Raw genomic sequence first — 22,455 nt, forward strand, 5'->3', positions numbered from 1 at the left:
TTTTTTTTATGTATGATATCTTTTGGCAAGTGCCGCAGTAGCGCTACTGGCTATCCAGCATCTTTAAGAGCTGCCAGTACTACTTCTACATAGCGACCCACGCAACTTTCGCAGGCAGCTTTAGGCGTCCAGTCTCCATATTGGGGCAGGTTCCTAGGCCCTTCCTTACGTCGTCGGACGGAACCAAAGTGAATGCAGCCGTCGCCAACAGCAACAATGGATGAAAAAAATAGCCAGGCAACCAATACGGCGCCCGCTTATGCTGTTAGTTGGTCAATGGCTGCTGCCCAAGAGGTTTGTCGGTATTGCGTCAAGGGGAGTCGTCAAGAGAGGCACGGGGGGTAGCAATGGGAGGTAAACTAGAAGGATCGGTACGATAGTACAAAACAAGTGCCTCGACTACTCGGATGTTACGATAGCTGATGTGGCGCGGCCGAATATGACTAGCAGCGCTAGAGCACACGTCTCCTAAGCCTTAAGAAAACTGAGAGAAATGCCCTCCACGTTCATTGCTGGGAGATAGAAAAATATGTAGGTCTCGGCAGGCCTTGAGTTTTTGAAGAAAAAAGGAAAAAGTCATATTGAAAAAAAGAGGAAGATATCATTATTCCCTATATGGATACAGGTAAATGGTGCTTTGCATAAAACTACAATAGTGGCTTACTTTAGATTAATCGTTCCGCTCGGTAGAATCTTTTTTGGCAGGGTTCACGAATTACTAGTGTGTTCTGGTAATACGATAAAGACAATAAAAATACAATAGACATAAAAGGCTTACAGACTACAACGACTGTGTCTCAATACACCAACTAACTGTTGCTATATATAGATAACTCACTGAAAAAAATGTACTGGAAAACATGCATCACAGTTTGATAAACAGAGTTATCATTTAGTTCTCAATGCCTTTACCCTAATTATGTTTTTAAACTTGTTATGTCTCCATTTTCTTGTTATATGTATAACAAACCCGATAATTACTGCATCTTTTCCACTTACCCTGATGGTGAAGAAAAGTTCCATAATTATTTCGAATAGGAGCAGAACGACCGTTAAGTTCAATGGCTCGTCGATGCAGCTTTTCCGCTTCGTTGGTTCGTCCACGTTGACCCTCGAGTTCCGCTAGGGACGAGGCCGCCTCCGCCAGGGACGCGTCCAGTGCTAGCGATCGCTCGAGAAGTCCGCGCGCTACCTCAACTTGTCCTCGTCGCCTGTTTAAACAGAATTGGGATGAGATGAAGAACGAGAGGTGCGGAGTGTTGCAACAGCATATACTTCTCTCAGATTTCTCTGAAATTTCTTCAAGAAAAAGCAAATTTCCGTAATAACCATTGTACATTCAGTGTGCATTCAAGGAACATTGCATATAACGATTGCAGGTCGGACTGTACCTGTAAAGCATGGCGAGGTTATAATGGGCCCCAGCATGGTGTAGATTAATATTAATGGCTTTGCGGAAATGCTTTTCAGCTTCTGCTGTTGATGTTAACACCGTGCCAAGGTTGTTATGTGCCGACGCATGGGTTGGACACAGCCTGAAATTGTAAGTAGCGCATGTATGAATAGCAACTATTAACAAGTGTGTTGCTCCCGTATACATTTATATTAGGTTTTAACCTACTAGCTATGACCCTATACAGCCTGTAACAATCATCAATCGTAGAATACGTGTTCAATTTCTGTCTTTTGTAATCTGCCCGACTGATATGTTTTTCCTTTTTTTATGTTTCTCTACTTAATCTCTATTTGAAACATTATATACATGTGTAATTATGCATGATACTGTCGTAGTGTCGTGCTTCATATCGCAATCAGGCTCGTTCTTTTCTGCAGGCTTCGAAGTAAAATATGATACGTTTAAACCATTTATCCTAACCTATCTAAAAAGCACGTTAAATTTTAGCAACGATGTTTGTAATATGTATTTGCATAGCTTTAGCGCACAAGGTAAAAAATAGAATAGTCGTTCATCCACATCAGCTATATAAAGGAACAAATAAAATAGGTGCAAAACTGCTGAAATATCATTTGAGTATTTTAACATATCAAAAAGCTGCCATCGTGACGTTTAGGTCAACAGGTTCTGGTAAACCAGTGTCCATAACATCGTAGCATCATAATCCAAATATTAATTTTTTACTGCAAAAAAGATAAAATATTAAAATGATCAACAAGTTCCACAGTACGTAATGATTAATCAATTCAATCAATAAAATATCTGTAAAAGTCTATGAACTGACGACACCGAACGTTATCAGCGCGCAACGCCACAAGTTTCTGTCCCAATTTGACCACCTATGCTATAACGGTGTCCTGACCCGCAAAGAAATCCAGGATACGTTTCGCGGACGTCGAGTGGTTCTTTAAGTTTCGAATTGGGAGCAATAGTAGTTGCAGTGGCATCAACAGTGAAGCAAGGCAAGGCCAAAAAAGGTGGACCAGAAATCGTGGCCTAACAACTGCCAGCGGCGCTGGACACCCCTAGTTTCTCTATCAACTTCATAAGTGGGCACGTTCCGCTGGTCGTTTCTTTTTTAGCGGAACATCGTTTCGGCAACCTCGCCACCACGAATCGCAGCTACTTCCTCTGGTACATTCACCTCAGGTGGCCGTTTCACTTGTCCGAAGTGGCTCCGATTGAATCCTGGTTGCAAGCAGGCAGAGCTAACAGCCAGGTTGACCCAACAGCGCGCTGCTCTCCAAAACTGAACAAGCTTGCGGCAAAACTGGAGAAGCTGCACGAAGGACAACTAAGACAGGAGGAAGTAGCAGACCTTGTGGAGTGCTGTGTTGACCTAGTGGTTCCCCAGCGGTGGCAGTTAGGTCAGAAGGGCAAACGAAACAGGGCATGGGGCTTCATGTGATTCAGGAATGAAGGAAAAGGTTAACGGGAAGACCAGGGACAACCGATGGTACAGGAAGGTTTTTCTTCTCAAGAAGAAGCTACTAATGGGAAGTAGGGATGACCTGCAAAAGAATAAAGAATTGCAGCACCGCAAAGGAGGCCGACAAGAAAGATGAGGGTAAGGAAGATAGAAGGCGAGGGGAAAGCGTTGAAGGAAATTAAATTTAAAGATTTTCGCGGCCGGTTGATGGCTTAGTCCGGCCGATGCCACACCGCGGGCCGTCGTGAGATCGCGGATTGAGAGGGGTTTTGAAGGTTAGGCTCAATCCCTGTCAAGTCTTCCCGTTCACACTGCTCTCTATTTTCTCCGTGCGCTAGTGGAAGGTGAAGAAGCCGCGTTTCGTAAGTTCAAAGACGGCCTCTCCAACCACGGGTCCCAAGAGGCATCCCGATGTTGTTGTTGCTGCAAAGATATTGTGCTTTAGCTGGCGGCCGTGAAGACTGAGTGAGCAGATGGCGTTGACAACATAGAGAACAGGATGTTGTGGAAAGGACTCTAGGACTAGTTTCAGACAAAGGACTGGCGACTTGGCTTCATAGGAATCAACTGCTGAAGTCTAGATGCTTAGTAGCTAAATCCAAGTCAACTACAGGCGGCTTTGCGGATTTGTGGATATGCGGTAGGAAACAAATTGCATTCAAGCAAATACATACGTTAGTAAAGTCGTGTATGTAATTAGGCCAAAGTACGGAGAAATTTTACAGCGTACACAACCGGGTTGATGACTAGTTAATTTCGAGATTAGTGCTTCGTGTCATTCGATTAAAGTTTGTTTATAGATGGCTTGGAACGGGGAAAAGTTTCCCCTACGAAAGCTGGCGTTTTGTATCGCAATATGCTGAAGTCACGTTCATCCCAAGAATGGAGGGTCAGAGAAATTTATCGCAATCCGTTTGCATAGGTTACGATTGTTGTACAGTAACTATGGACGTGTAAGATCGTACTGCGGAAAGGGCTCGGTTGTAGCGTATGAGATCGCACTGGATTGGAGCAGTCGTAACACACGTGCCCTGAAAACACCTAAGACTGATAATACACGTGCCGTTGGAGTCATCAATGCTCCGTTCATTTTGTTTGCTTCTGTTCGTTTACGTATGAACTTAACGTATTAAAGGTATGTTGGACATTCAGAATAGGATTTATTATAGGAAAATTAGCGTTTCGAAATATGAACATTTATTTTTAATTATCCTAGCTGCTTCCTTTTTGAAATCAAATGATGCGATAGATTGTATCTAATTTTAGCCAGCACGGAGCGATACGACACGATTACGCCTTGGTCCAGCTCCAAAGTGCCTCGTGTGTGTCGAATGTGGCAAACAATGAAAGTAGAAGTTACCCACATGTAAGAAGGTATAAAGTATTATAGAATGATATATTTAATTAATTAACACTGTTACAAATATAATAAACAAAGCTGTCAATATGCAAGCAACAGATGCAGATGCAGAGCAGATGTCTTAAATGAACGTGTGCCGCAGCGTAAATGTCTCAGTTACTCGACATTGGTAAGGGTAAGTATGCCGCGTGGTTTTGTATACTGAATGTGCCGACATGGCTTTAGCTAGCAGGTAGCGATTTTATCGGGCGATATTTTGACTTTTTAACATTTTCAGTAAAGATTTCTTAATGTATTTTAGTAAAAGAGGACGAGCTTTTTGTTTGAACCGTGCCTCATTATTTGAAGAAAAAATGTCAATGCCTTATTGTAGTGTCAAAGATATTTTCTGCGGATTTCTGTGTATATATTTATGTTTCGTTTTTTATATAAAGTTCGTATTTCATCCAATCAGGAATACATTTATTTGCCTTGCATAAATGTATATATAAATATTCAATTTCGCTATAAATATCGTACTCGTAAATTCATCACATGTTTCAGCCTATTACAAGATTAGTTTCAACTGCTACAAAGGCCGCCAGGGCAAACCAGCCTCTTTATCGATATGTTATCATTCACTCAGCGTTTCGTCGACATGAAAAGAAGGTATATTATAGGATTTTTTTTGCCATGTTCTACTTCGAAGATTATTATATTGAATGTTAAGTGTACCATATAATTCTGTGTTGTACCTTCAAAAGCAGGGCATACTGTGGAAAATTAAATTGAGTACGTGCACATTGCTCTGGGAGAATAAGCCACTCTTCTACACATATAAGTTGAATTTCCCGGAGCGAAAATGTACAGAGGGAGCTAAATCAGCAGCTAATCAACAGATAGCCTTTTTTGATGGTAATAAAGTAAGCAACTAGGAATTTTTAATCCTGATTTGTGCAATTGCATTGTAAGTATACAATTTTGCAGCATAAAAGGGTGAGTATAGTTTAGTGTTCGTTATCTGATCATACCTTCTGCACACGGATAGCAATAAGTCTACTTTTTACAGAAGCCAAGTAAAAACTATTTTTGATCGACAAAACGTGAGTTTCTTTCATTTGTATAATGACTCCATAATAGCATTAGGAACTGCTTAAGAAAACTGATACTGCCTAGCCATGCTAACCCCATCCCAATTTTTAGTTTTATCTTAGTCAAAATTGCGGCTCTTCCTTTTCTGCTCAACTTTCTTATTTACCGTAGTTTCGTATCGTGTTTTTTTGTATATTTTTTGCCAAAAATAAAATTTAATGAGCTAGACACGATAAGAAACCGGTCGCTAGTCTCTGAAGCTTTGTCCTGTCGCATTCGAAAGTAGAAAAAACGTATGCTTATCCTCCGGGATACGCTGAGCCGATGTTATGTGAACCGGAGCATACTACTTCCACGCTAGCTCTTTTTGTCGAGGAACATTTCTGCCTTGACACCCAAATAGCATTCATTTTCTTGAGAGCAAGCGCCTTTCTTCTAGTAGGCACACAGGCAAGCCCACTTCACTGTGCATGGCGTTATTCCTGCTATCAAAAAATAAGAGCCAAGAAACACAGCAGCAACAAAAAGCCGCAGCAACGGAAGCTACAGACGCTGGCAGGCGCAAAAGTGGGTCATTTTGCTTTGCGTGATTTCCACCTCGAAGCTTGAAACGTCAGACGACGCGAAGCTATGACAACGTCGGTAACAGTCGAGTTGATGGCGGCGTGGACAGGAGGGTACAACGGGAGCGCAGCTGCTCCCAGCAACATTAACCTTCACAGGAAATCTAAACATGAGCAGATACTAGATAAAACACAGGTGGTAGCACCACCACTTCTATAAGTTAGTGGTGTAATATTTGTAGCGACAGCCAGTCATCGTGGCCAAACCCTGTGCTATGACCAATGGAAGCAACCAAAAAAAAGGAAAATGGGCGTGGGCAGACGTTAACAAAACGCAAAAGAGAAAGTCTGGTTTTCTTCTGACCCCTGCATCCGAGTCGACGGAACCGTTGTCCGTTCGCTAGCTAACCCGCTTCCTGCTTTTGCTCCTTCCCAGCGTTGCTCATTTTGCCCCCTTCTCAATTCCTTCTTGCTTCAGGACTGTGCAGACGTTAGAAGAGAAGCAGAATGCCCTAGAAACGGAAACCCGATAAAAAGGAACTGATTTACTGGACCATGGGAAGCAGGCAGATGCGTGAGTAGCGAGTAACTGGTCGGCCGGTTGGTCTCGGTGCCTCGGCAAAGGTCGTTGTTCTTCGGTGTGACCGACTAGCTATAGTACAGCAGTTGGGTTGGTAGCCAAAAAAGGACTGGACCTATGTTCGCGTCTATTGGAGCAGACCGAATGGAGACCGCGGCAGTACAGCCAAGAGTACAGCAACCTTCGTCAGGGTCGGTACTTGCTCGTCTGATCAGTGGCCATTTCCGCTTATAAAGAGCACAAGAAGAAAAGCGAAGTCTCTAGGGGTAGCGAGTGATACAGACGAAGGACTAAAGTGCTACGAAGTTGCAGACTCCGTTAGGTTAGGTGAGGTTATGCGAGGTGCGAGTCCATGCCAGCGGTTACCATCAGTCCCGTCAGTGCCCAAGTATTCGACGCAGCTCAGAGTTCGTGAGCAGGAGTACGCGAAAAAGTTGGAACAGAGATCTTCGTCGACGCTGTCGGTAGTGTAATATAATGCGCAACCTTTGCAGACGCCGCCCCGGGGCGATTGAAATAGGGGCAACAGAAGGAAATTGTTCACGACCCGCTTCGCTGTCCTCAGTCTTACGGCGCCTAGACATGGTTCCTGGCTATAGGCCAGCTGGTTCATTTTCCAGTGTAGCTGTGTTGTTGTTATGGGCCCACTGTTATTGCTGCTATCTCTGTGGCAGCTTCGCCACAGATTCGAAGGGAAAAAGTTAAGATAGATTGCTGTTGGCCGTCTCTAACCGTGAACCCGTAAGAGACGTTAAAGTCAGTCGCGTTTCGACTTTTGGTCTCCGGTCGAAGCTCAAGTGGAGCATTCGTAATAACTGTAATAATCTTTTGCGTTATCTCCCAAGCGCTTCCGTCGCTCAAGCAGAGATCTTATATCAACGGTATCATGCGGTATCTATGTTATAGCATTTAAACGTAACTGTCATAAATGTGGGTATCCTTTTAGCTAGACTTGTGGTAGAGGTTGTCGACTTGAGCGCCAACGTTTTACCATATAATTCGTTATAGTCCTCAGTGTATGTTGACAAGCAAATTATTAGAATTGCAGGTAAATGGTGTATCTCAGAAAACGAGAAGTTGCAGGAAAGGCTATGTAGAATCTTCAATGATATCTGATATATGTACCTCAAGGACTTACATGACGCATGTCGGGGAGGAATATGGTAATCAACAGACATGAAGGTATTTGTTGATTTTACCAATTTTCATTTTGTAATATTTTGGAGCTTGTTGGGGGATCATGAATGGAGACTAACGTATTATTATCAAATATTAGAAAAATAATTTAAATAGGTGCCTTTAAGTTTGTTTATTTTTGAAAACATTCTAATATTGTCGGCAGATTTCTAGCAGATTGGACGCAGGCAGCCACGGCAAAATGACCAGGGTAGCGCTAGTCAGTATTACGTGGGAGTCAACACACATTATGAACAACTAAAGGTACTGTTTGTGCGTGATGGCGCATTGGTTTGTTTTTGCCTATTAAAGCTATAGATGCATACGGTTCGAAACCGGCCGCAGACGGACGTCTGGTTTCGCGCCTTGAGGGATCTGTTTTTTGAACAACATTAAACTCAGGCAGTAGCACCGGATTCAAAACATTTATTTTTGTTATTGCGTACACTTACTCGAGAGCAATTTTGTAATGACGCTCCGCCTGACCACTTCGACCAAGGTCTCGTTGAAGGTTTCCATAATTATAATGCATTTTACAGTTCATTGGCATTTCCCGAACGCCAGACCTGAAAAAGCAGATTATTGATCAATGGTGATTAATGCCATTTAGTCTTAGGAAATGTACGTTATATATATAATTTGACATGATGGCTAAAATCACAAGAGGAATCGAGGCCAAAAACAGGAGCAAAAAGTCTAATTTTGCCTTGCCTAAGAGCCCCCACCTTGATCTGTATTTTTATTATATTTAGCAATCTATTTATTAAGGCTGATGAATGATTTAACTAGTCCTGTACGAACTTGGGCTAAGATCAGGAATTCTGAGTATGTTTTATAGAAGCAATACCCACTCAAATAAGGTCTCCCGGGTCATCCAGACGCGGTTTCGGCGTACCGTCCGTACCGTTCCTAAACAGAGCAGGATCAACAGCGCCACTAGAACGAACTTTTGTTTACGATTCCACGTGTTTCGACGACCACTTCTTTGTTGTTGAATTATTGAATTGCGTACTGGAGACGCGGTTGTGGACATGGCCGTGATGTCCTGCAGGTGAAATAACAGGCGACGAAGGCCTTCGACAAAAAGGAGACAGAATCCCATACTAGGAATATAGAGAACCCGTTCGGCCAGAACAAAGCCAACGGTTACTAGCAGATTGGACGCAGGCAGCCACGGCAAAATGACTAGGGCAGCGCTAGTCAGCAACAAAGGACTCCCTCCGTCAGCGCTTTTTTCTACGACAGAATCACATCCTTTGTCGGCGCTATCATCTAGGTGGCGCTGTTCTGCCATCGTCGGACTTCCTGATGCTCGATCGTGGCTGGCGCTGTTGTTGTTATTGTTGTACGTCGTATGATGGACATCCGGCTGGTCCACGGACTTGCCAAAATCTGACCGCATACCAACTTCTTCGGCAGTGCAGGAAAATAGTAACTGGAAACTTTTGTGCACGGTTCGTCGTACCAGTTGTACAAGGACGACGACTAATATCACCGTGCTCAAGTTGCGCACGTCCAACAGCGAGTGAACCAGCGGAACTGATCCCGCCTGCCAATCATAGGATAGTACCCGTGGCCAGAGTACCACGCCGGCGTTCATTGCGGCCAGGTAACCGTACGTGAGCGCCCTGAAACAAGATGAATGGATGCAAAAATTAAAAGCAAGAGGTTAGCAACTGTGCCGCGATAGGCCTAAAAGAAATAATAAAAACGTGTACATATATACCTAGCTAGAATTTCAGACTATACGACCTTTGCATCAGAGCTCCCACAGAATTATCCTACTGTGGCTGGGTGATCTTTGCTTCTTTTCCTATTAGTGCAACTACCCAGTGAGTTGATAGGCCTTACGTGCAGCCAATTCTGCAACGTTACCATGTGGCCGGGTCGTTGTCATGAAAGCAAAGTCGCGCTTTTTTCCAACGGCTGGCTTATATTTCGGACACCCGTGTACTGACACTTAGTGGACTGAAGTCAGGGCCTGAATCAGGGGCTTGACCCAAACCACACATTCAATTAGGAGTTCTCATCATCGTCGCGAGAGAACCGTCGAGAAGCTGAAAATGGAAGATCCCCCTTTAGAGTAACCTCAACTCTAAAATCTAGACAGGCGTTTTCCGAAATCCCGTAGGTTTCTCATTCGATTGTAGGACACCTTTATGTCGACGCGATCGCACGCTTGTTGCGTGAAAATGGTTCGCAAAACAAAACTGTACGAAGAAACTAGGCACATATTGATTTCATGACTTGGCGATTTCCATTCTTGGCATACTACGGCTCTGTTTTTGACTTCCGCAGTCTGCAGAGATGGGGGTTGGCATATTGGCAGCTCATACTGCAACATCGTTTCGTTTCCCATGCATTGATACCCCTTATAGTGTTACACGACGCCAGACGAATCGCATTAGACAAAGGGACAGTCTGGAGCAGACCAAGCTAACTATACAAGCGTGACACACGTGACTATAATGAGCACCCTCTTTCGTATGTCCCCCCAAATACGTTGTCGTGGCATTACTGCAACTCGGGAATGTCGATCAAATGATCGAGAAGAGGGACACACCAAGAGTGAACATCGAGATCAACCACACCATCAATGCCGCTTTCAATAACAGTATCTGCCTACATAAAACTGATTTCCGAATAATGTTGGACCATTGTACATTCGGTCTATCATACAACGAAGTCATATACATATCTCTAATGTAAATAAAAAAGACCATGTAGTTCGAGGCGCTAATAGATACATGTTGAAGGAGAATTATTTCAAAGTGTTTCTGAAAAAAAAAACTTTCAGTTGAGACTTGTTTGATGTCCAAAACGTTATGTGAATTGTCAGTATTCTATTATGAGTTGAGCCTAATAGCGCTTTTCAATATATTAGATAACACTAGATTAGGAATCAAGACGACAACTACGTCGTTTAGGACGAAGGCGCAATTTCGAAATAATTCTCATCCAAACGTATACTCTGATTTGATGCACCGAAAGCGATTCTGCACATTGTCTCGTAATTCCAGCCACCTTCCAAATATCCGAATGGTCGTATGCCGGCAATCTAAAGCATATAAAATATAGTCAGTTCTTATCGAAATTTGCTGTCAGCTTTGAAAACTAGAGTTGTGGAAAATACAGTATTTCCCAAGTTCGCGAAGCACCTGAGTGCTGGTTCGACTGGCAATCTTTGTGCTTGGAGGTAAATGCGACAAACGACGAGATTCGCGGAAGAAAGTCCTGAAGTTGTGAAAAGGAATCAAACAAATAAGCCAGGTAGTTGTCGATTTCTATGGTAAATGTAGTAAAATATTCTGATATTATTCTCTAGTGACTGCGAAGCTTTGTCCAGATGTCCATAAATCGGGTTAGGTTTTACGATGGAGTGCTGATTTCGCCAGCTGGCCCTAACAAACAGACGATCGACGTCGAGGTCTGGCGCCGATGTGGACACAAACAAGAAATCGACCTACAAGTAAATAGGACCTAAAAAGTACACATCTGTCGCAGCAAAGGAAGGAGGAAGTCGGCGAACATCCGGAACGTTTCTTTAAGCATTGTATTCTGCAATGTGTCTACGTGAAACATAAAGTTAAGGTCAATCACAAAACCAAGCTGTGGTCTAGACAAAGGTCATTGAGAATCTACATTACAGCGCCGATCCCCGTTAGCAAATTTACCGTTGTATTACTCGCTGTGCATAATTGTAGTCGGATCGTAATGCTATGACAACGATCATCAACGCTGACTTTCAAAGCAGTGGCTGACTAGTACGGTAATTTGCCTCCCTTCGTTAGCGGTACAATCGACGAAATCGCCAATCGAGCATCTAAAACTGGCAGCGAAAAAGTTCACATGATTCATTGCATCAGATATCCCTTGATTTAACCTTGGGCTAAAGCTTCTAGTGGTTGTTTAACTGTGAATGATACAGACACCTCTTATACTGTTCCTGGTAATTTCCGAGATGGACTCGCGCACGAGTTGTATGCCACGAAACCGTATAACTACCCTATTGTTTTTTCGTCACCGATCTAGCTACTTTCTATATTTTTATTCGTAAACTGTACCCCCGCTTTTCTCCTCGGCAGTTTCATCACCACCAGCTTTGTTTTTGCTATTTCCAAGGAATCACTCGTCTACACCTTTCTATCCAGGCGGTTAAGTATAATCGAGCACCGTTACGAAGCAATGTAGAAGAACAAAGGGAGATGAACATACGCACATTCACACGCACACATATATGTATATTTATAACACAAAATGGCGGTTGTCCGTTACTGCATTTGGGAGCTGTCAGCCTGACTGGCTGAACAGCCGATATTGGAATTGCAGCTAACCGCTTGCGTTTGGCCTGTCGAAGTTTATGGTGGATTGCGGCACTGGCCGTTCGATCAGCATCCCTAGTAGGGTGCAGCTACCGAGGAAACTCGACTGCACAGGGTGCACAGGTAGTGGAGGTCCGCTGCGCGTACAGACAGATCGAAACACACGCACACGCAAGTACGTTCTCGAATGTTCTTACACATGCGATGGTCAGTAGTTAAACGAGCGCGTTGAAGGCAGATCCAAGGCGACCCGATTGAAGCTTATAAATGATTGTCGTTGCTGCTGCTGCTACTGCCGCAGCTGGAAAAGAAACCACACTTGTGATTACCTCTAGATCTAGACCAGCGGGTTTCTTTCGACCTTCACAACGTTCGTGGTTCGGGATAGGGATGCAAGGCAAGTAAGCGGAACCATGCGTGACTAGCAGAGGCCCGTGGAGGTAAACGCATGGAACTCTATGAAGGACAAGGAAAAGCTGTGGGTAAAATTAGGGGTTGCGTGGGATTTTCAGAACAATAGTGTATGTCAGTCGGAAAGCCAGACACGTTATTTTCAACAACGGCTGTGGCAACCAGTTTTGCTACGTAACGTGTACCACTGTGCATCTATGCGGAGAGCAATATGTCGACTCTACCTGTTGACGTAGTGAAGGGCAAATCGAGTTAACACAAGGGCACGCCCGGCGGATGCAATTTTGAACGTGACCACTAAAACTATTAAGCAATAGGCCGCCGTGTGAAGGGTAACTGGCAGATATAAGTAATTTTATTCTCACCTTCTTGACCTACAAAAGTCTACATGTGTGCACATATAGGTAGGATAGGTAGGTGCACATTTTCTATAGGATATATAAATATGTACGCATCATGGTTCACTTTATTTTATATCAAGTTATGGCAGTGATGAATTTAGCGAACCATATATATATATATATATATATATATATATATATATATATATATATATATATGTAGAAAGAATGAAGGAAGGAAGAGAGAGAGTAAACCCTCCCAAGTTAGACAACAGACACTTGGTAACATAGTTTTTGAAGATTATATACACAGTTAGAGTACAAACGACACACCCAACGTGTTGATAATAATTCAAATAATTCTGCTGAATAGCAACAAATTCGACACACTCACATACACTGTTCATAGGAAACACGCGCGGATATTGATGTGGAAAGGCTGATTTTCCGGTTGAGTGTCTATATCTCGCTGGGATCTGAGGTTCTAATTCTCTCTCATCCTCTTATTGTGGTGCCAATGCGGTGAGAAGCTTCGTTTTTCTTACTTCTGGCTGTGAAGAATCTCACACGCGTTTATACGGTGCCGGCGGGGAGCCGCACCTGGAAAAGGCAAAGACATTTATAAGGATTAGGCGTCTCGAGGGTCTACCACCGGCAGCAATCTCATCGCGATCTTGTAACGCTGTGACGACAGGCCGTGGGCCTCAGGCCCCCGAAACACAGACCGATAGCCGAATTGGGCCTTGTTTTGTGCCAAGCTTACCTCAGGCTTATCCTGAAGGGCCAACAAGGCTTCAGGGGTTCTGCCGACGCAGACCGGATAAAGTAGCACGTTTTTCCAGACAAGGCAAGAGGAAAAAAGGAGAGCTAACCAAAGAAAAGACACCAAACAACAGGCCACATTTTTATCAAACAGATTATACCATACACCGCCGTCTTCCAACGCCCTGCGCCGTGTTCCTTATTCCCGAGTTTTGCTCTCTATGTGCATAACGACGTAATACTACTGACGTTTTTAACTTCTGGTATTACCAAAAGGTTCACTTAAGTGAAGCACTTCGGGACCGCCACGCTTATTGCCCGCACAACTACTAAACTTTCGCAAAAATACTTATTCGGTATAGTTGCTCTATCAAAAAGGGTACTAGAGTCAAGTCTGGTTTCGTTGCGTTAAAGGAACAATATGTTTGTAACGCAATTTGCTCTTTGGGGTTAACGCAAAGGAGGAGTTGTTCGACTTATCAACACATTACGTAAAGCGAAGCTACGTCAGCATACTGCTGTTGCTGTCTGTGGCAATTATTTCGTCCATTCTACATATACGACCTAGATGTCCTGCAGGCAACGCAATTGCCTACATGTATTTCAAGTATAACGATAATTGCCGGTAGTGCCGCAGTATAATCGTAGATAAGGTATTACGCATAGGTCTGCTCGTACGTAGATATGAGCGCGCTGTCTTATTCCTATTACAGAAGCGTCGACCACTTTCCGGTAGTCTCTACGGGCCCTCCCCAACAGGACATGAAAGGCTTTAAGCTCGACTTAAGCCTTGAACGGCACAGAGGACCAGGCCGATAACCACACACTGTCTCGCTGACTCTATAACTCCCTCGCTTGTACGGCCGGGAAGCAACCTCCCTTCTCTAACAGAATGGTATCGTACATCTACCGCAACAGGGACTAGCTTCGGCCAAGAATAGGTAGTCAGCCAAATGCGAAGCCAGTAGACACCATAGTATTGGTTGGTGGTGACGATAGCATAGTATTACCAGAACGATAGTATCGCAGTCAATCCACATAGTCTCGAAAGTGAGCAGCTCTCCGAGATATGGCTACAATCAACGGAGACCCTGGGGGTAGAGTGCGTAGGGGCGACACTCCAGCCGTGATTGCAAGTGAATGCAATAGTTAGTGTCGTACTGTACACCGTTTCGAGTCGGCTTTGTTGTTCGCCGTTGCTGTCGTCGCATGGCACCGGCATCACCCCCGCTACGTTCGTTACTTCCTCTTTTACTCCCTTCCGTTCCACTTTCTGCAACTTCAACCACGTACATAATCTCAACAGGCAAATCCCAAGCCTATGTGGCGTTTGGGATAACCGGTTAGAAAGGCACTTTGCCTCCGGCCGTCCCCGCTTGCATTGTTCCCCAACGAGACGTCGAGTTTCAGCTCCGGTGCAGTAGGAAGACTCGCTTTATGGAAATGACCACGACTGCGTTTTGGCATATGTTTACGTATATAACAACAGAACAACGAGATCAGCGGTACTAGCCCGCTGGTGGCGTACTTATGTATAGACGACTGCATTGCAACGGCGATAGTTAATGTCCGTTTTGGTGGGGACCTTTGTACGTGGCGTTCTACACTGTGAAAGCATCTTGTTCTCCGATAAAAGCACGTCTAGTGTACTGCAACTGTGGTTAGTTAACTGATATTGACTAGCTGCTTGTTTAATCGAAGGATAATGCAAAGGGAAGAATCCAGCAAAGTGGCCAAAGTTCGTGCGGGAAATTAGTCGTTTAAACGACAGTGTTTAACAACAATACTAGATGTGAAACTCTAAGACTAAGGGTGACAGTCTTCGTGATGATATAGTTGTAACGTATTTACCTACTCAAATGGGGGGATTGTAAAGTGGCTCAGATTCGACATCAGAAATGAACATAACTTGTTTTAATTAATGGCTAGCCATCCGACACGCTGTAGGCCGGATTTAAAATACAAATGTTTATGACACTTGGGTCAAAGATGGTTAGTTTCGATAGCTTTATATTGAAGTTACCGGCCTATCTTGTCTATTGAATTAAAATCATTCATCTTGTAACCCTAGTTGTTTTCCGCTTCATAATGCGTTAGTGTCAACGATTTGTTCGCTGCCATTGTTCACGGTGGTGGATCGCGAGTATGGTAGCCTATGCTTACTTGCGCATAGAAGTTAATTCGTCCATTAGAACAACTTAAAGGCATAATGAGTACAATCAAAAAACAACCAGGGTATCGCGAAACGTAGAAAAAGGCTATTAGGTACAGACAGATGCGCTAGGGAAAATAACTTCGTTTACACGTGATACACATCTAACAACGCCTATGGCTTGCCCGGTTGCTTAGCACGTCCTTCGGCCACTCACTATGAACAAAAAGTTACTGGCCATGGCCTCTTTGTATTTCAGTTGATGTCAGGACAATTGTCCGTTACTAGGAAAATTGTTAGCTGCACTGTTCCGATCACCGTTGAAAAAAGACATACTAACGTATAGGAGTAGCGAGCAAGATCTTCACGTACGTGCTTTCTCCCCGCTCTCTGCAGGAGAAGGAGGAGATTCGTCGGCACACAGTCATAGTAATCACCGTAATAGTAGTAGTAGAACAAGTGGTAGTTAGACGCAGCTGCTAGTGCGCAAAAAATCTCCCGGCACGGTCACCTACACGCGATACAAGATCTGATTGGCGGATGGAAAAGACAATTACGTCGCATCCATTATAGCCAAGATCTGCGCCCTTTTCTGTTACCCTCATCGATACCCATCCGCCTGCTGCCCCCAACTACCGTACTCAGCGTAGCTTCTATGTCCATAGGTATATTTATGCCTCCGAGGGGAAATTGTCGCCACGTGGGTCGGTCAGTACCTGCCACAGTATGCTATTTCAACCAATATGTGAAGGTGGCGGTAATGAGCGTCTGAAGCAAGGGCAACTAGGTGGCTTCTGGCACCTCTCAACTTTCTATAGTAACACTGTGAGGGCTCTGCACTCTCTGCTTTGCGTTGTTTCTGTTGCATTGTCCGGCGCCACATTTCCAGCTGTACTGGGTATATTGGATCTATGCATTAGGACAGCTGCGACGAACTAACTGCGTTGGAGAGACGGTCCATAGGAAAAACGAAGACCAGCTGGCCCACATTACGGCAAGACATGCTCAAATTCGGATCCAAAGAAGATCAGTCCCAGAGATTGATCTGGTGGCTGCTCTGTCGTTAGGTTCTATTGTAAACGGGATAGCACGGCGAAGGATCCTGTCTAGATATCATGGCGATTCACCGTGATAATAATCATTTGCTCTACTGTTTCGAAAAGGATCGAGTGAAGCTAGTCTACCAGGCAAAAAAACAACGATGTACTGACGAAATAATTACACTTGTGCACAGTATTACAGATAGACAGAGACACGGACATATTATCACTTCGGCCATCGTTAAGAAGGTTCTGTTTGTTCGAGTTCGTTTTGGCGCGATTTAGTTTATTTACATCAAAGCTACGATATGTATATATATATAAAACGAGATAATGTGATCACGTATGAGATAGTATAGCTTAGAAACGAAAAACGAACAGATAGGAATATTCAGTTTGTTTAATATGCGGAATTCATAGTAGATACACTGTGATTAAATGGTATGTGAGACTAAGCGGGCTGATGCTTGAAGGAAGAAATCCATCGAAGCAAAGAGTTCGTTATAACGATAGCTTGCTAATTATTCAGCTACGCTCGATACATAACCGCTATTTCGTACGCTTGTTGTTGTTGTTGTTGTTTGTGGTAACTGAAGTAGTACGGAACGCCAGCCGGAATCCTCGAAGTTGCGGTCTGTTTGTTATTGTTGTTGTTGTTGTTGTTGTTGTTGTTGTCAAGCTCCTCCAGGACAGCACCAAAGGAAGCAACGGTACTTAGTATTGTCGAACGGCGGTCTGTTTGTATTCCTTCCGCGACCGCTTTTTGCGAGCTGATGTTTGAGTCGAGTTACCGCTTGCCATAACGAGGCCGCTGAAGCTCGACTGCTCTAGAGTTTTTGAAATTTGTCACTGTTATAGATGTAGTTACTATCTCGACATGGCAATGCCTACTGCCTTCCACTTATTTCCGTCGTTGGCTGTGGCCAATGCTTTGTTACAACGAGATAGTTTTTATGTTGGAAACGTAACTGAAAACAGCGTTGAAAGACGTCCCTTTTCAACCTTTCTTCCTTTTCTTGCGTTTGTTTTTCGTCATCAACCCTCCAGGTACCCATGTATGACGCTACTTGCAAATACAACTTTGTCAAGCTGATCCGATACCTAATAAGTGTATTAAGTCTTTATGAGGAAAAGCAACTCTTTAAAGTTGTCTTTGGCGCCAAAAGAGGCGATGCACCTCGAGCTTATAATTACACTAATGAAAGTATCAAAATTACCCCAGCACATTTGTGGCTTACGTCAGAATGGCGGCTGCCACACACAAATCCCTCAGGTTTGCTTTTGCACAAGGTACATTCTAGGTCAGAGATCATTTCGGCTAACCTTGTGAGTAGACGGGGGTGGTGTGACGCAGGGTTGTCATGTTCCGAGAATCGCGGAAGGGTGCCACCAAGAAGGGCCACTCGAAACGCCACAAGTCCAGTCAACTGTAATAACCAGAAAAGTCAATAAGACAAAGCCAGTCAAATGGCTTTATGATCCCAGCCTCACTCGATACATCTAAACGATTTTCTCTGCTATAGTAGTAAATGACTAGAGTCCAGCCTTTGTCTCCACTTGGTGTAAGAATTCACAGAATAAGGACATTTCTTTGCCATTTTTACGTTTATCCTAGCTTTGACGTCGACGTGGACAAGCCGCTTAAGGACATAATAACTCTACTATAAAGGAAGGGGGGCAGGAGTACACATATCGTAGGTTATGATATATCTGAGATTCTCATATGAAATGAGCACTGTTTCGAAGCTATATTTTCCATCACAAGCACCAACTCACTCTAGCCTTGTGTATTAATGAGCCGTGTAAGTGCGGTCAAAACTTGATAAGGTAAGATAAATCGCTTGATATAACTTCTTTATGTAAAAGTCATACTATAAAAAGATACTAAACACCTACTGAGTATGATATATAATGTATGCCATTAATAATGTTTTGATGATGAGCACAAACCGTGATTGAGGAAGCGACTAGATGTTCGTCGGTAGTGAACAGATATGTGAGCCGATGAAAAAATCTGCTAAACCCTGTAATATCTCTTATTCCTCCGAATGCACTGCAATATACAGAAACAATGTACGTATGAAGCCAACGTTTCACGTAAATTGAGGTGACTGAGGACAATTGTATCACTCGTCACCTTAGAAAATACGAACAGTGATCATTATTATCATTATAAAAATTATCCAACTAATGAATTGCCTCAAATGAAGGCTGCTTGAATATTACGTACCAATTATCTCCTTTACGCAAACAGAATATCTAATGTCAGCATCTGCTTTTACAGTATATCTTGTTTAGTATTTTTAAATTCGATAACATTTAAAGATGCTCCCGTTACGTTCCCTGTCGACCCACATAGAGCTACCCAATGGCAATGATCACTTCGAGAGGATTTTAGTGTCGCGATGAATAGTTATTCGGCCTGATTTCGACAGCGTCCATATCAAAAAAAGTTAGGACTCTTCGCTCATATAGGGCAGGCTTATATGAATGATGATAGTTATAATATGACTTACGCCAGAAAAACTGTAACCGTAGCTTATACCCCAAACGCTATACTAATCAAATGCCGGCGAATTTATTCTGGCTCATTAAGCGCGGATTACAATTTACCCGTCAATCCATACTCAAATAGGTCTTATATAAAAACAACTATTTCCGTTTTTCCTTGATGCAATGCACTGCAATGATATAGGCTGGCCGACAAAGACATCAGAAGAAACAATTGACGGAAATTTGACAGAAATCTTGACGATATTAAAACAAGGACATCCACTTTTGGGCCCAATTTAACAACATCAAACTTAAGAATTGCACGCTATATGTGTATATTGAGCTACTGAGAAGGTATTGACCGTTTTTCCAGTTGTACGGTAGTATGGATCGGCGTTGGTCATGACACCTCAAAGCTGAGATTTGATTGTAGATGCCCTAAACTTGTCGGAATGCCTCTATTCGGATCTAAAATATAGGGCTAGTGAAATTTTTTGTAAAAATCGTTATATTTTACATCCACCACTATACAATTTTGAAACATTTGAAGGAAGCTATTAATAAAAAAGGCTTGATGTTTAACTCAAAGGAACTTCACTCTACGTTATTTTGCATGCGAAACAATTTACACAGATAGAACTTAATTACTCGCGGGTTACTCACGGGTCGTGAATAATAGATTACGTACAACACTTGATACGCAATGAAAATTTTAAAAAAAAATAAATAAATAACATAGGCTCCATGAGCCGCGGCCAAGCCCTGATTGACACTAATGAAAGTAGTTTTACGCCTTTAGTGGGATTGGTAAGGAGTCATGCATTTCGATTTGTTGCCACTTGGTAAAACTGTTAATTTGACCCTCTACTGCTAACGAGCAGGATTACAACAAACTAGGACTGGCCGCAACCAGCGAACAAAGTCTTGTTTCAACTATAAAAATGTTAGATAGAAAATTTATCCGCCATTATCGATCGTATCGATCTCCTGAGAACCGCCTTTTAATAGAAAGTTGTAAAAATAATTTATAGCACAATCTTTCGCCTGATGGAAGCTTACTGTTATCAGAAAAATGGCAGGATATCATCGATTGAAATGGTGCACATTAAAATTATCAATATTATGAAATATTTACTTCAATTTTAACCCAGAGACGGCCAATCCTTTTTCGACGACCCAATATATATATATATAACTTTTAAGTAAAAACTGTTTTGTGTGTGCATGTATGTATTTAAATATTATTACAAACAACCGATCTACCCTATTATTCATCTACTATATTTTGCCGAGCATTGCGACATAGGCTAGCCGCGTCGACGCAAAGATTCATACTAACATTGCCAACTTTTGGCGTATGCAATGTCGATGGGTCAGTCGGAAATTCGGATGACTTCCCGATTTGTGCCTCAAAGCCTTCGACTGTAATGATCGTCGCATCTTGGATCGTCAAGGCCATCGTGGTAAGACCTAACTCGGCAGACAAAACAGCGCACCTCTGTTTTCCTTGCGACTAGGCGGCATCGTACGGCTTTCATATGGAAATGCAGTAATCATCACTTAGCATCGATGACTGCAAGAGTTCTAACACAAGAATTGCTATTCTAAACGGTGAACACTTACCACTCGGACGTAACAATAGGCCAGATGGTACCCCTATGGGAAGATCAATCTATCATCTTCTTATTGAAGTCTACAGTATCAACATAATCTCGTGATCGAAGTCGAAAATTGATCAACTGGTAAGGCGCGTCTTACTAGAAGTGTAATTATTTCGCAGTGTGCCTTCTGCTTCGAGTTAGGAACGCGAGAAACCTTGGTAAGCACTTCTCTTAAAATCACAAGCAAATCATACCACACAATCACTATCAAACAGCAGGTCATTTGCCTTCCATTGTTTCTTTTACTGGGCCCATCGAAGGGTGTTCGTGCATTTCTTTGATCGGTTACTTCTGTGTATATACATACAAACATACAGGCTCAGTTACGTACATTACGAAAGGTACCATTTTCTATGTTTGATTCACGCAAAAAAACAACCTTTGCTAAATATAAACTAATACCGTTGCGATACCTTTCTGCGCAGATATTTTTAGATCAACGACATCATTGTGTCGATAACTGTCAACACTGAACTCACGCGAATATATCATAGAGTAAGTATATACACATACATAATACAAAGCGGTTTAACAATGTGTGTCTAAATAGTAAAAAAAAAATATATATATATATATTATAATATTCAAACATAATAATAAATAAACAAAAGCCATTGCGACATCCATTAAATGTGATTAATATAAAACAGGAAGAACCACTAAGAAGCATAAGCTTGCTGCTGCTGCAAGCAACGGTAATAATAATAAAATATAATAGTATATAATTAAGACATATCGTTGTGCAGTATCAGCAGCTTGCTTAGATCGGTGGCGAGCGGCCTACGTGGATGCTTGACACAATTGCTTTTTCCTAATTCTGTCGTACAGGCCACTCGCTTCGTTCATGCTTGTATAGTCTAGTTACAGCTACTTTTATCATCATCACGGTCTAAAGGTGTATCGAAGTATCAACCCAGCTCACACTCAATGGCGCTCAACCTTTCGATCGTTCCTGATTTAGCTACGAGGACTTGATGAAGAAGGCGATTGGTTGTTCAAGACGGCCCTATTTCCTTGAGGGCACCATTTTCTGTAGTATAACGTCTTCGTGCTATATTCCGCGACAACGGCCTGAAGTCGGACGAAATTTAAAAACGAGCCACCAGAAGTCTTGCCAAGGGCGAATTCAGTACAACGGGGCGCGTGGAAAGGTATATAGCTTTAGAAGCATTATGGCAGAGAGGAAGGATTTGTTGTGCTTGATATTTTTCTCATTTAGCACGCGCACAACCTTGGCTTTGTACGTTGGAAATGCTTGCCTTCTTTGATTCCTTGGGAAATTTTGTATCGCGATAAAAAACAATTAGAAATAAAGATGCAACATAATATTGACGTGAGGCTTCTCAGTCTACTGAAATTAGAATGTTACCTTATTAAATTGAACTCAATTACAGGATGGAGCACGCAGCACTACTTCAAGTACTAGCCATCTTACAGTGCATCCTACATTTATTTCATGTTACGTAATGCTGGATTCATCGATGCTCTATATGGGTTACCAAATAAAACTGATAAACGTCACTTAACGCTTAATACTAATACAGACGATGTCCTATCTAGCTAGATGACAATAAAAGCAGAAGATCTGATGTTGGCTTTTCGGTATATTAGACAAAAATGCGGTACTTTTTTGTAAAA

At 42.7% G+C, this 22,455-nt stretch overlaps 1 protein-coding gene and 2 long non-coding RNA genes across 10 annotated transcripts in view; 2 read left to right on the forward strand and 1 right to left on the reverse strand.

Annotated features, from left to right (window-relative positions):
• The window catches only part of LOC111244712 (protein O-mannosyl-transferase TMTC1-like), a 104,919-nt gene that overhangs the window by 20,585 nt on the left and 61,879 nt on the right, over nt 1-22,455 (reverse strand). For 3 of the 5 annotated variants that reach the window (XM_022792058.2, XM_086979038.1, XM_086979037.1), the window contains 6 exons: nt 18,614-18,716; nt 17,987-18,090; nt 8,487-9,263; nt 8,088-8,201; nt 1,392-1,535; nt 1,000-1,211 (listed from right to left, as the gene is read on the reverse strand). In XM_022792058.2, coding sequence (XP_022647793.1) covers nt 1,000-1,211; nt 1,392-1,535; nt 8,088-8,201; nt 8,487-9,263; nt 17,987-18,090; nt 18,614-18,716 — 1,454 coding nt within the window. Of the gene's footprint in view, nt 1-999; nt 1,212-1,391; nt 1,536-8,087; nt 8,202-8,486; nt 9,264-17,986; nt 18,091-18,613; nt 18,717-20,495; nt 20,627-22,455 lie in introns of those variants that run through there. The other 2 variants (XM_086979039.1, XM_022792059.2) reach the window with 2 other exon arrangements.
• Nucleotides 1,469-5,328, forward strand: LOC147757323 (uncharacterized). Of its 2 annotated transcripts, XR_015320253.1 has the most exons (4): nt 1,469-1,543; nt 3,808-4,020; nt 4,345-4,420; nt 4,789-5,328. It is a non-coding gene; the product is annotated as an uncharacterized LOC147757323 (long non-coding RNA). The 2 variants fall into 2 exon arrangements; XR_015320252.1 differs by having other exon boundaries at nt 3,808-4,420.
• LOC147757324 (uncharacterized) lies at nt 13,071-22,338 on the forward strand. 3 transcript variants are annotated; one of them, XR_015320251.1, is made up of 5 exons: nt 13,071-15,463; nt 20,534-20,975; nt 21,243-21,312; nt 21,713-21,968; nt 22,212-22,338. It is a non-coding gene; the product is annotated as an uncharacterized LOC147757324 (long non-coding RNA). The 3 variants fall into 3 exon arrangements; XR_015320249.1 differs by lacking the exon at nt 13,071-15,463 and adding an exon at nt 18,082-18,490 and having other exon boundaries at nt 19,359-20,975; XR_015320250.1 differs by lacking the exon at nt 13,071-15,463 and adding an exon at nt 18,082-18,490.

The sequence above is a fragment of the Varroa destructor genome, unplaced genomic scaffold, assembly GCF_002443255.2.
Source record: "Varroa destructor unplaced genomic scaffold, Vdes_3.0 BEIS01000002.1, whole genome shotgun sequence".
NCBI classification, from domain to species: Eukaryota; Metazoa; Arthropoda; class Arachnida; order Mesostigmata; family Varroidae; genus Varroa; species Varroa destructor.